At 38.4% G+C, this 13,728-nt stretch overlaps 1 protein-coding gene across 4 annotated transcripts; it reads right to left on the bottom strand.

Annotated features, from left to right (window-relative positions):
- Nucleotides 1–739: 739 nt before the first annotated feature.
- Nucleotides 740–13,728, bottom strand: CTCFL (CCCTC-binding factor like). Of its 4 annotated transcripts, none has more exons than XM_010396810.4 (9): nt 12,947–13,728; nt 11,693–11,945; nt 9,945–10,118; nt 9,131–9,264; nt 7,422–7,542; nt 6,016–6,165; nt 5,189–5,349; nt 4,283–4,403; nt 740–3,157 (listed from the first exon to the last, which is right to left on the bottom strand). In XM_010396810.4, exons 1-9 carry the CDS (start codon nt 13,103–13,105, stop codon nt 2,967–2,969), a joined length of 1,464 nt encoding a protein of 487 aa, XP_010395112.2. In that variant the 5' UTR covers nt 13,106–13,728; the 3' UTR covers nt 740–2,966. The 4 variants fall into 4 exon arrangements, with proteins under 4 accessions (XP_010395112.2, XP_010395113.2, XP_019140016.1 ...); XM_010396811.4 differs by having other exon boundaries at nt 9,945–10,115; XM_019284471.3 differs by having other exon boundaries at nt 9,945–10,070.

Here is a 13,728-nt window from a genome sequence, read left to right as displayed (position 1 = left end):
CCCGTCGGCAGAGTCCAGGATGCTTTTGAGAGCGATTGTCCCAAATTTCAGAACGCAATTCATTCCAACTGACACATCACTTCCACAACGTCACACGTCACATTTTAGCGTCATTGAAGCTACTCCTGTGCTGTGTCAAGTCTCTTTTATTACAGAGCATAAATAGTAAAAAAAATGTATCCAAAGGCCTGTTTTAACTTTCTCTGCTTTCTATCTGCTGGGTCTGTGCAAACTAAATTTCCTCACACATTAACTATTTAAAGTGTAGACAATTTCAGCTTGCAGAGGAAACTCAGAATGCAAGTTTCCTCTTCTTTCCCAAATAACTGGATTATCTCAGAACACTGTTACGTAATGCTACAGAACACTCCAGCACTATCTGTTTCAGACATGAATAATTCCTGTGTATTTAACAACTCCTCCACAATTAGTAAATTAAAGTATTTTAAATTTGGTATCTGTTCAGAATATGTATTGCTTTAAAAGATATTAATACATACCTACTGGTCTAAAATATGTGAGCAATACAATGAAATTATCTTTGTAAAATATAAATCAGAATAGCGATGCAAATATTTGCATTTGCATAGTTATGCAAATTCTTAATCATGAAGAACAATCATTGCTGTTAAAAAGCATGTGGCCACTAGGAATGGCTCCTGAGGAGGTCAAAGCATTCTTCCTTGATTTCCAAAATGACACATTTTAGCTTCTAACTACTGAAATAATAATTTGAAAGTTCAGAGATAAAAATACCTTTTATTACTACATTCACATTCCACTTTATGTAGTCTGATTTTTAGATGTCAGCACAGGATGAGTCAGCTTTGTTATTAACAATTCAAATGAACAATATATATTCAGCAAATTGATCAAGGAATTTAAACAACTTCTAAAATTAATTTTAACAAAAAATCTGCTGCTTATAATTTATAACAGAAATGGAGACAGCACAACAAGAATAAAGTTAACCGTATTATTTAAGCAATTATCATGAACAAAAGTATTCTTAAGTCCTGTGACTGGAAGAACAAATGAACTTACGGACATTTTACCAGTATGGAAACAGACACAAACCAATAAATATGAACATTTATAAACACTCAAGTAACAGCTCTGTAATGGAGAGACAAAACCAATGAGAAATTTCGATGAATTCAAGCCCTCTGACTTCTCAGGTTTGCTACAAAACTGGACAAGGTTTCTATTACCAAACTGTAATTCCTGTTCATGTGTTTGACTGAGCTGATTGATGAAGGTCTCAATGAGGCCTTTGGTGTGGTCTCTACAAATGGATTATTTGCTGTAAACAGCAATTATCTCCTGCTAATACCAACATTCTTCCTTATCTGCTCACCGTGAGCACAGAGATACTGGGGACACTGTGTGGCAGCTAAAGCTCCTGGCACTGGCTTGGAACAGCAGCTGAATTAAAGAAGTTATCCTAGAACAGGCATGTAGACACTACCAATTATAAGATAAAGCTGTTATTTTAATAAACTAACTAGGTTTCATTTTTAACACGCTATTCAAAGTAAAAAAAGTTTAAAGTTGCAGTTGCTGTCAGACTTCAGCTCACCTGGAGTGCACAGCACAGGAATTCTCTGCCCCTGACCACATCAGCAGAACCAGCAACCACAGCTTGCCCAACGTGCAAACCCAAACCATTTAATACTGGTCAAATTCCATAACAAAGCTAAACACAGATGTTAATCTTGAAATTGGGATGAGGGCTTGACATTTCAATTAAATTTACTTGTTACATGACCTAATATTATTAATATTTGTTAGTTATGCTGGGCTTATTTATAATTAAATGTAACGTAAGAATAGCAGCATTAAAGATGAATATTTTAAAAGTATTTAAGATTTTATGAGCAGGTTTCCAAGTATTAATTATAAATGACAAAAAAAAATGTGTGAGCAGTGCATAAATGGCAATTGTGATCATTGTAATGAATCATAAAAATTAATAGTACTTACTGTAATGACTCTAGTAATTATTGAGTTAAACCCAGTAGTTCTTATAACCTAAGGAACGTTAGAGAATTGTATTTGTCAGTTAAATTTTTTTGATTTTTAAGTCTACTATAAACATGAACTTTCGTAAATAATGCAATTGTGCTTTATTGAAGAGCTAATTAAAATCAAAGTTGTGGGTGTGGTTTGGATCTGGTGCTAAACCGAGGATCACAAACTTACATGGAACACTTGCAAAGCTGTTTAAAGGAGGGATAAAAAAGAAAAGAGATCCCACCTGCATTCAAAAAACAGTCAGCTTAAGGTCACAAAAGGTTCTGCATTCCCAGAATGTGGGGTTCACCCACACTTTTCTGACACCCTGTTCCTGCTTCATTTTTGTCATGCAGCTCTGTCTGCCCAGCTAACTGAGATGATAAAAATTCAGACAAAAAATTAGTTTCTGATTACTAATAGTGTGAGGCATAAAAAACGGTGCTTTTTCAGAAATTTGTGTCACGCATTCTACTGCATCATGAATTCTATTGGAAACCAAAGTGTTTGTAGAAAGGAGATTTAGTAAATGTTTTCTTGCATTAAAAAAAATCATTGTCTTTCATGTGCTCACCTCAGCCAAGTATAAACACTGAAAAACACCAAAATTCAGGCAGCTCTCAGTGATACTGAGGGATAAATTTGCCTCAGATCAGTCTGCAATTCTGTGAGTAAAGCTGGAAAAAAACGAATGCAAGGTGAAAAAACCTACCCATTCTTTAATAAATGACCCTGAAATGAGCTGTTTTCTCCCATTCTGTTATTACATGTATGTAAGAAACCAGCTGAAGGTCCCCTCTAACTTTCACACTTTGCAATGGTACTTAGGCTGCACAGTAGAAACTGCAGCAGGAAGAAACACGAGCACGGAAAGGCTTCAACAGCTTCCAACCAGCATCTTTTCTACCTTTCTAACTGGAGGTAGTTCCACACTTTGAACTGTTCAGTTACAACTACTGAGAACAAGGAAGACCAGTCTGTTTGTGCATTATTTGTCCTTGATGTTGAGAATCCACTTCATGAGTTGCTTCTGTTTTGTGTTCCCTCGGAGCTGCTGTTTCTGTCCCATCTAAAACAGGAACAATCTCACTGGCACAATGTTCATTTCTCACAGTAGAGTCATCTTGGAATGATTTCAGGGCAACTTTGAAAAGAAAATTAAATACTGGGATGATTAACCAGAAAGACAAGTAAATATTTCAATAAATTTAACAAGTATGTAGTTTAATCTAGTGGAGAAAATGCTACCAATATGTAACTACAGCACATCTTTTATCTTACACTTCACTTGGGGAATCAATGTATCTTTTGTTGACTATTACATTACAAGCCATGTTACTGAGTGTGGTATTCTCATCAGAGGAAAATGAAGCATTATTTAACTGGAAATTTAATTATCATATGCATCCTTTTTCTTTTTTAATTATTAGCAACAGCCCCAGTCTCACAAGTCATCATCTGCAAAGCCACACTGAGGAACCCACAGGCCCCTTCAAGTTGTGCGAGAAGTGGACAGTGATATATAAATACTTGCAAATGTCAACTTTGGGGAAAAACCTTCTGAAACAGCACAGAAATTTTTAGGTTTTGTGTGAGTCAATTAATGAACTGAATATTTGCATGAACAACATCTGAAGATACGTTCTCACAGCTCTAGAAAATCAAGCTTTCAGATGAAGGTATTTACAAGATATCAAAAGGAATTGTTTGCATGTAGGAAAACATTAATAAACAGCAAAATCTAATTACTGAAAAAACACAAACACTGCAGCTGTAACACTTCTCTCTAACCATACCATTACAGCCTCACCAGTGAAAACAGAAGTGTCAATGCTAATGTAAACTCAGCTGCTGATATATATTCATTAGATTCAGAAAAGTTCCAACATTTCTTCTTTTCGCCATGTCAAATTTTCTCTCAGTGCAGACACAATCTGATACACCAAAAGGTGAGGTTTAGGGACATCTAGGCCTAAGGTGTATCTCCATTCTTGTCTCTTACTCCACAAAAACCACCTGAAAGCATTGCTAAGAAGGGAGTTTAGGAACTCATTTGCAGGAGCAGGGAACAGCCCAAGATGGTACCTGTGCAATGACCCAACTCACATGACAAGAATTTCTGACACACCATAAAGCCTATTTTGAAGTATTCTTCCATTATTAGCTTCACTGTGAAACGGTAATTAAGCAGCAGGGAAGATTCACTGCCTTAGCCTTTTAGTCTTGATTCTAATTTACATGATTAAATTCTGACTTAGTCACTGATTACCTTCTGGCTTAACACACTTCGGGTTCTCGTGGATTTTATTTTTGCCTTTGCTTCTTTTTCTGGGTGTAGCAGTTTTTGCCCTCACCAATCCACAGTTTTCAGCGTGCTTACACATATTACTCTGTCAGCATAATGAAGAAAAAAATGTATCAATCAAATATTAATCCATGTAAGCAATTTAACACACACAAAGCAAATACAGTTCTGACAGACAAATTTTGGAACACTAACTGGAAGACTGACTTAGTTAACAACTTCCATAAAACTCCTGAAGATTTTCCAGAATATCTATTAAAATTCTGCTTTAAAAGAACATTGCCATTTGGTGGGTATAAAATAAAAGTTACCATTTTCTGGTTCCTGGATAAGCAAATAAAGTTTTACATGTAAAATCTGTATGTGGAAAAAGGGCCACGTTTACTTTAAAGTGGGCACAGTTAACCCAAAATGAGAGAATGTTCTCACTGCATACGGTTTTGAAGTGAAAATAATTTCTTACTTTCCTTGCTGAACTGGTCCTAGCTATCCTAAAAGTACTCTTTAAAATAAATTTTTTAGTTCAGACTGAATTTACTCTGCATCACTGCTGAAAATCACATTCCAGGCTCAAATACTATATTTTGTTCTGTATCACAACATCCCTGAAAGTGATTGCTCATACTTTATGCTTCTAAGCAGCCCATGCACAAAAGATTTATCAAGAAGATAGACTCATCTTTCCAGCATTTCAATTTCAGTGTTTATTTGTGAAGGACTTACCCTGAAAATAAGCACCACTGCACTATTTCAGTTGGACTGCAGTCACAAAAGTTTTTATTTTCTTAAGGTAAACATAACCCCAAAGCCAACTGTACCTGGCAACACCATCACCAGAGGAATCAGTATTTTCTCAGGGAACGGAAATACCTGGTTACATGTGCAGCTGCACTGAGCACACTTGAATCTTTTCTCATTCCTGTGAGTCTTCCTGTGCTGAAGGAAAGCGTAGCGCTCGTGGAAAGCTGCTTCACAGTCCCTGCACTTCACTGACTCTTCCATGTAGGAATGCAGATTCCTCAGGTGCACACCTGGACAGTTATTCAAAGCAATTCATTCAAGTTTTTATTTCCACAGTTTTGAACAAGAGTTGAGCCGTGCATGGCCCTGAATACTGCAAATCTTGTAGAGGAAAACACAAAAGAACCTTCTCTGCTCTCTGCAGTAGGGGTAAAACAGACAAATTAGTTTAAGATTAAACTAAAGTTGCAGCAAGATGTTGTAACTTCCCAAAGAAATCAAGCGGTTATAAGCCTGCAACTGACTGATTTCAGCGGAAATAATTTAACAAATCAAATACTCAAAAACTTTCCAGTTTTAATACAGTTTTTTCATGTATTTCTGGAAACTTGAAATTTTATATAGGTTTTGTTGTTACTGGTCAGCTGTATTGCTTCCAACACTTCTGAAAAAACAGAAGGTCACAGTGCCACAGATATCAAGCAAATAAAAAAAAAGAAAAAAAGCTAAATCTTTCCTACTTTGCATTTTAAACAAATTAAAACATCAACCACAAGATGTCACCACATCTCCTTGCAGGAGGAACTTACCTGTAAAACTACGAATACATTTTACATAAAATATTCCGTGATAATACGAAGCCATATATAATGTCTTTGGTGAAACTTTGTGAAAATTAGAGATTTCACCTCTACTTATCTTCACATTTTATTTTCAGTGTTTTCCCTTCAACTCACCCAAATCACTTTTTCGGGAAAGACAGGTACTACAATGTGGACACTGGTGTTTTGGCACATTTTCTCCATGCTTCTGTAACATGTGGATTTTCATGGTACCCCTTTGAGTGAATCTGGCTTGGCAAATGTAACATTCATAGTGTTTTTCACCTATTAAAACAAAATTAAAATAACATATGCTTAGAAACTCTACTTATTTGATACAAATGCAAATTCCCACAGAACTCAACATCCATGTTCTAACAGCAACAGTTCCCAGACCAACCAAAAGTTAGTATTAGTTGACAGTGCACAAAAGGCCAAACAAGCTTCCAGAAGTTTACATAACTGATTGCAACACAAAATCTTGGCTTTCCTGACTCCACAAGTCAAACTGATGAAGTATAAAGCCACACATATAATTCTAAACTATGAATCAGGAATTATTTTAACTGTCATCTACTCTTCCTTGAATACTTCATGTACAAAAATGCAGAATTATCCTCAAATATGCAAGGAGAGGAAGCCAACAGCTGTAGACCACCATGATAAGAGTGATACACCACCAGCCATTGATAATGGTGGGGAGAGAAATTAGGAAATTATTTTCTTGCTTTTCTTCCCCAAAAAGCCACATCAGGTGTGACTATCATTAAAAATTACATCAACACTGGCAACTGGCACAGCTTTGAACCAACTCCAGACTGGTTCTGTGGAAAAAGTCCTTGCCACTAGTGGGTAACACTCTTGAACTCTTCCAGTTGGACTCTTGTGGTTGACTCTCATAAAAAAATGTCAGTTTAATTGCACCAAACAGTCTCAAGATGTGAACCAGTGCATGACAAGTGGAGATATTTGGAAAATTTGATTCAAACCACGCTGTCACACTCTGATTCAACCTAAAACATTAATCAGAGCACAAATTACATATCATAATTGAGCCAAGTTAAACCCTGAAGTATAGGATTGATACCCAGTGCCCTCTGAGATTACTCGCTTGTTACAGAGCTATGACAGGAACACGCTGCTTTCAACATTCAAGCAATTTAATTCTTTGTTGACCAAATTAGTTGCTGGCAGTCTGGGGTCACAACAATATCCATGTTCTGAACAGATATTTAAAAATCTCTCGTCAGATACATCTCCATGTAAAATCAAGTAATTGATAAATAGAAGTGATAACTTGATCCACAGAAAAAGAAGTATTTTTCTAATATAAAAAAGGTTTAGGAAGAATGGCAAGACTAACTACTAGCACTGCTGGGCTTCCAACAGCCAAATCCAGAACACCGAAAGAGAACATGTTTTTTCGGTGTGTTTTTACCCAAAATCAGAAATAAAAAAGGGCTAATTTTGAGGCTGAAATGAAATCCTATGAATACTAAGCAGCTGAGGCCCTAGACTTGATCATTACCCCAGAATCTTACCTGTGTGAGTTAACATGTGCCTTTTCAGTTTATAGGCATCTTTGCTTGCATAGCTGCACAGGTCACAGGGGTAGGGCCGCTCTCCCGTGTGCGAACGAACGTGGCGTCTCATTTTGCTGGCCTCAGATAAAAATAAAGAGATTTTCTAAAGTAACATCTACACTAGAGATGTATTTAATGAAAATATAAGCAATTTTACATACTACACCTACGGCAATTTAAAGCATTGCATTAATCCCAGAATTAGCACTCCATGTTTTTTTCCTGCACAATCAGCCTGCTGTGGTTTTAGGACACTTCTGCACCCTTTCCCCAGTATATCTTACTTCCATGTTTAATGTCCTCATTAGCAAAATGGGAGATTTTATGATAGGAACATAAAAGATAGAATTTTAAAAAGAGGATACCTACTACTGTCAGGCTACTTGGATATACAAACCATAAAATTCTTTGAAAACACTCAAGAAAATAAATGAAAGACCCAGCTCATTATCCAGAGTCTATTCACCTTCAAGTCCCAATGAATCACTTCCATTGCAAAGTTTAATTCAATTCTACTTTTTTAATACTATTTTTCTGATATGTATTACATAAATACTGCAGGTATGTGATTACGAGTTACAACATGTTCAGTTCCTCCATTTATAAACACAATTATTGAATTCACTGCTAGATTCCTTCAAATCTACACCTCGATTCACTTAAATAAAATTAAACATGACTGCCAACCTTTGCTACCAAAAGTCAAATAATTTGCATAGAAGTACTAGAGAGCTCCTTCAGCTTTTTCATTCAAGTAAAGCTTACAGGAATGAGAGTTCTGTAACAGCAGTGAATGCTGAATAGCTCCTTATTGAAACAAGGGAAAGAACAGGGTAATTTAATATCAGCTGTCACAGTTTTTTAAGATGCAAGCTATCCAAAATCTAATTATTAAGATAAGGTGCATGGAATAAAGTTCAGGCTTGCTTACAGCTTTAGATCTGGACACAGCACAAATTCAGATATTGAACATCCACTAAACTGTGGCAGTGATTCAATCACAGGTGCATTTCTGAAAGCCTGTGTACCCAATTCAATTGCAATTTTGAAGTGCACCCTTAAGCAGACTCTAAGGTTTTTATCTCTTGATTAAGAAAATTCCAATCCTGGAAAAAACCCCAAACATCATCAAGTGTACAAACATAATATATGAGCTTCATTTTAGACATTAGCTGGTACTGTCCTACAGTACATGGAATGTAGTGTAAATGAGGACCAAGAATGCTTGTGTAGGACCAAAAAGTCTAGCAGCAATTTTAGCGTCACAAAAAAGAAAATGCTCTTAAAATGCAACTAGTTAAAAACCCCTAGATAACTGTATGAATATTAATTTGGAGCAACACATTTGCAAATATCACTACATGGACCAAATGAGGGTTCCAGAAATTCAGGTTACTTGTTCCTTCTCTTCAGGGTGATGGGGATGAAAAGATGTGCACACAAATGAAATGAAATTCATGGCACCACAAAGTTGTCGCCATCAGCCACCTTGCAGTAACACTGCAGCAACATAACACATAAACACAATCCATCAGTGTGTCCAAGGAGATCAGCAGAGCCTGGACTTCTCAAGATTAAAAATCTGGGCAAAAATTCTGTGTACATTAAAATCTTGGCACATGAAAGCCTCCAAACCCTCCCAAAAGATTCAGTAAGGTTGTACTTACTTCAACACTGGAGTATTCACATACTGTGCACTTGAAAGGCTTCTCTAAAGTGTGTTTGTACCTCCTGTGTCGTGAAAGCTCCCCCCGGGTCACAAATGCTCTGTCACACTCACTGCATTTATGGGGTTTGTTCCCTGCAAGAATACACCATTAGAATTTTATTTAAAAACACAGCAATGTGATCTGTCTGCCTTAAATCAACATGTAGAATTTTTTAATAGAACCTTTTCTGATATTCTGACTTTTTATATACAATAAATCATAGAATGATTTGGGTTGGAAGGGACCTTAAAGTTCATTTTGTTCTACCCCTTGCCACGGGCAGCGACACCTTCCACTATCCCAGGTTGCTCCAAGCTCTGTCCAAGCTGGCACTTCCAGGGATGGGGCATCCACAGCTTCTCTGGGCAACCTGTGCCAGGGCCTCACCACCCTCACAGAGAAGAATTTCTTCCACATAGATGCACACAATAAGTTTATAATAAATACAGTTTATCATTTTGCTTCATGTATTTATACAGGAAAATGAAAACATCACAGAAAATTCTATTCTGCACGTAGGAATGAAGTACAACTGAAGTCACTGTTCAGCTGACAAGAACTGTTAGAATGGTACTAAACAAAATAAACAAATACCCACACAGAGAGTTTCCAACTACAGACCACGTCTTTTCAGTGTGGAACGCCAAAGAAAATCAGAGGAATTTCTGAGCATAAAATGATCACAGAACACAGCTCCGAGGCAAAGTCACTTGACTGTTAATTCAATTTTGAAGATAGTATGGAACATGAAGTATTTTCAAGCATCAGGTACCTGTGTGTGTGTTCACGTGGTTATGCAGCAGAGTTGCTGTACGGAAGGCCTTCGGGCAGAGGTGACACACGTGACGTTTCTCATCTGAATGGGTTTTCAAATGACGCCTAAGACTTGATAATTTGACTGAGGTGAATGTACAGAAAAAACAGTTGAAACATTCTTTTTCTCCTGCTGGAACAAAGACAGATTTACACTGTACATGCCACAAAATAATGACTAGTTTTCAAAAAATATTACCAATTTCTAAAGAGCCCCTCTAGTCTAGGTAAAACTATTTCAAATTTCTACATCAAAGGACTTCATTAAGACTTAAGTGATTTGACCCCAAAATTGTGTTATTTGTTAGTGAAACAGTTTAGAACCTAATTCCAGGAAGCTTAACTCCTACCCTAGCTGCCACCTCCAAGACAGGATGAGACTTCCTCTCTTGATACCATCATCAAGACTTACAACCTGTGCAACAAACTTCTTGATAACAACTGTGTAATTAGCACTAAGTAAGTTTATTCAAAGATTTAGAAATGGCAGGTTAAGCTGTTCCCAGGAGCTTTCTGGTGCTCCTGAATCTGCAAAGTGCATATAAAAAAATCATGATGTAAAAGCCTTTTTAAAATTACTGGTTGAATTTGAGGGGAAAAAATCAGTTATTTTAAGAAGTCATAGAATAAAGTTGGTAGCACAACAGTAATGAATGTGCAACACTTTCAGTTATGAAGAAGATTTGAAACTGTGAAATGGCAAATACGTCATATTTGAAGAGTCGTTCCAGAACAGTTGTCTCTGCTCCCAAGTGTGCTCTCTGTAATGATTTTCATGCTGAGACCAAAATGCATTTTTTACAATGCTTTATACCACACAGAGATGTGCAGATAACACTTCACTTCAGTAACAGCAAACAAAACCACTTTATTGTCATTTATTCATTGTGGATTCACGCCCACACAAAGGAACATTGTTAGCTTTGTTAAAACTGCTCAAATGTGCTCCCTATAAAGGCTGTAACTAAAACAGGGGACATTAACAATTTGTACGGTAGAGAATAGAGAACCTCGGCCAAAATACCTTAACTTCCAGATACAACACACATTTACAGACTCAACATCATTGATGTCATCCGACTTTTACAGTACACACACACAGTTTCTAGGGAAACAGATGCTTATCTGTTCCCTTCTGAGTCAGTCCTTAACTTCTGTACCATACTTTTAGGTTTCTAACATCTTAAATCAGCCATTTCCTGTTACTTTTATTTAGGTTCTGGAAAAGGCTTTGCTGACAGGTATTGACTGATACTTGCCCACCACCCTGGGCTGGCAACGTGGAGCCACTCTAAGCTCAACCATAAACCTTCAAACATGCACATTTTTGAAGCTGAATGAGTGAATCAAGAGATTAAATAAATTACTAGGTTTATTCAAAGGCATTTATACAATATTAACTTTGAAATCTCCCTGGAGGTTTCAAATACCACACACTGCTCAAAAGACCCTTAATTTCTAAATGCCATCCAAAATGTCTCTCCTGAACACAAGGCAGATGACATCAGCCTGAACAAGGTCTTCAAGCACTTAGGGCTGGAAGGTATTATTTCTTCTTCCAAGTTTCCACAGAATGTTAAGACTTAACCTAATCTAAACTTAACAACTACCACTGTGAGTATTTAATGTAAAATTTCAACCTTGGTTCAAAATCTCACTTAACATGCCTTAACTAAAAATGAACTACAAAGATTATTAACTTTTTACCTTTTTCCTGATGTGGAGCACAAGCCACAAATTTTAGATTCTTGAGATTTCTTACAACTCTTTGTTCTGGTGCAGTTGGATATTCCTGCTCTTTACTTTCACTGAGTAACTCTGACAAATCATCACCCCCTTTGCAGCTCTGACTCTTTGTTTCCCCAACAGTGGAAAAAACTTCCTTTCCTTCCCCCTCTGCAGATGGGCTCAGTTGCTGGATGTTATTTTCAAATGCAATGGCATCATTATCTCTGTCAATCTATTTTAAAAAAGAGTATGTTTTACAACTTTCTCAATCAAAGGCAGTCAGTAGTGGCAAATCAACTGAGCAGTCAACAAAATGCAAGCTATCAATTCATTCTGATTTTCAGTCTTACATGTGATGGACAAAACTGCAACAAAACATTTGCATTTACCATACAGCAGCCTAACTGGTAAGTGAACAATTACTAAAATTGTGCCCTACCTCTTCAAGATTTTATCTAAATTTCAGAGCATCATTTTAAGATTACATCACTAAGAACACAGAAACCTGTACCTTTATTTTTTTAAAGAAAATATTAAAATTTCATATCAGTACATCAACCTTTTAAAAGAAAATGGGAAGTATGCTCTGTTTTTTAACAAATTTAGGATTTCAGCAGACTAATTGTAATGCCTTCTTTGTCATATAACAATTAACCAGGTTGTGATACTTCTTGTGTTAGCTAAACTTAAGTATGACCTACCTCAGGAGTTATCTAGTGGTGCATGAATTTTATACGAAAAAAATAGTATTTTATTGTAGAACCAATATAATAGCTAGTACAGAACAAATAACAACGTTTGCATATCCTTTCTTAATAAAATTCATTTCAAATGGGACTGTATTACATACCCAGCTTTAACAACTACTGCAGTATTGAACTAATTCAATTAAGAAGGGAAATTGCATGAGGCCACTTAAGAGATTGAGGCTGTCCAACCAAATAGCACGAAACTGGTGAACTGAATTTAAAACTGGTCTGAATTTCAACACTTAAATATCATCTCGATAATCTGGGTCTCTTCCAACTCAGAATATCCTCTGAATCTAGAAACCCTAAACTTTTAGTTTGTCCTTTTAAAATGAGATGAAATTGTAAAAGGATGTACTACGGACTAGATACTTAAGCTCAGCAATTTAGAAACAATAATACTGACTAATACTTAAGACAGAACCAAATCGGTGCGACCGTACAAGCTAACAGCGAACAACGAACAACATGTCTCTACTTTCACCTTATCCAGAACTTGTACCTCCATCAGGAGCGTGTCTGGTGGTTTCTCTGTCGCTTTGTTTTCTGAACTCTCTTCCTGCCCTTCTTCTTGCAGAATACGGATCTGCGCCAGCTCTAAGTCATAGAAGACGCAGATGCCCTCCCGCAGGGTCACAGCCATGCCCGGGGGCGGGCTGTGCGCCACGGCCCGGCCCAGCGCCGGCGGGGCCACTGCAGGCTCCCTCCGCTGCAGGCTCCCCCCGCTGCAGGCTCCCCCCGCTGCAGGCTCCCCTTCACGCACACCGAGTGTGGGGTCGGTGTCTTTCACCCTCCTCAGGAGACGGGGCCCACTCCGGCGGACGCGTGTCCCGCCCGCCCTGCGGTCACCGGCTCCGCTCAGCCACCGTTTCCGCTACCGGCCCCGGTTTTCCTGTAGCCCTGAGGCCGCGCACGCTGCTGAGCGAACCTGTTCGAGGTTAAACACGAGGGCAAACCAGCCCCGGCCCTGCCTCGCCCCGAACCCCGCACGCTGCCCGGCCTCGCCCCCTCAGCGCTCCTCGGCCGGGGTCCCTCACGGCCACTGCGGGCGGTTCCCCCGCGGGGAGCTGGGTCCGCCAGGCTGTTGGGCCGGGTGGGCCGGGACCATTGCGCCCGGGCTGCCCCTCGAGGGAGGCGGCAGGGAAGGGGCTCAATGCCCTGCCGTGCACGTCGGCATGGCTGCCCTCTGCCTCCCTGTGCCGCTCCCTCAGCAGCGGCTGGAGTGGGAGCCCACTCGTGGGGAGCATCTTGTGGGGAACAGCTGCT

This window comes from Corvus cornix, chromosome 20 (assembly GCF_000738735.6).
Source record: "Corvus cornix cornix isolate S_Up_H32 chromosome 20, ASM73873v5, whole genome shotgun sequence".
Lineage (NCBI taxonomy): Eukaryota > Metazoa > Chordata > Aves > Passeriformes > Corvidae > Corvus > Corvus cornix.
This window is presented reverse-complemented; position numbering and strand designations above follow the sequence as displayed.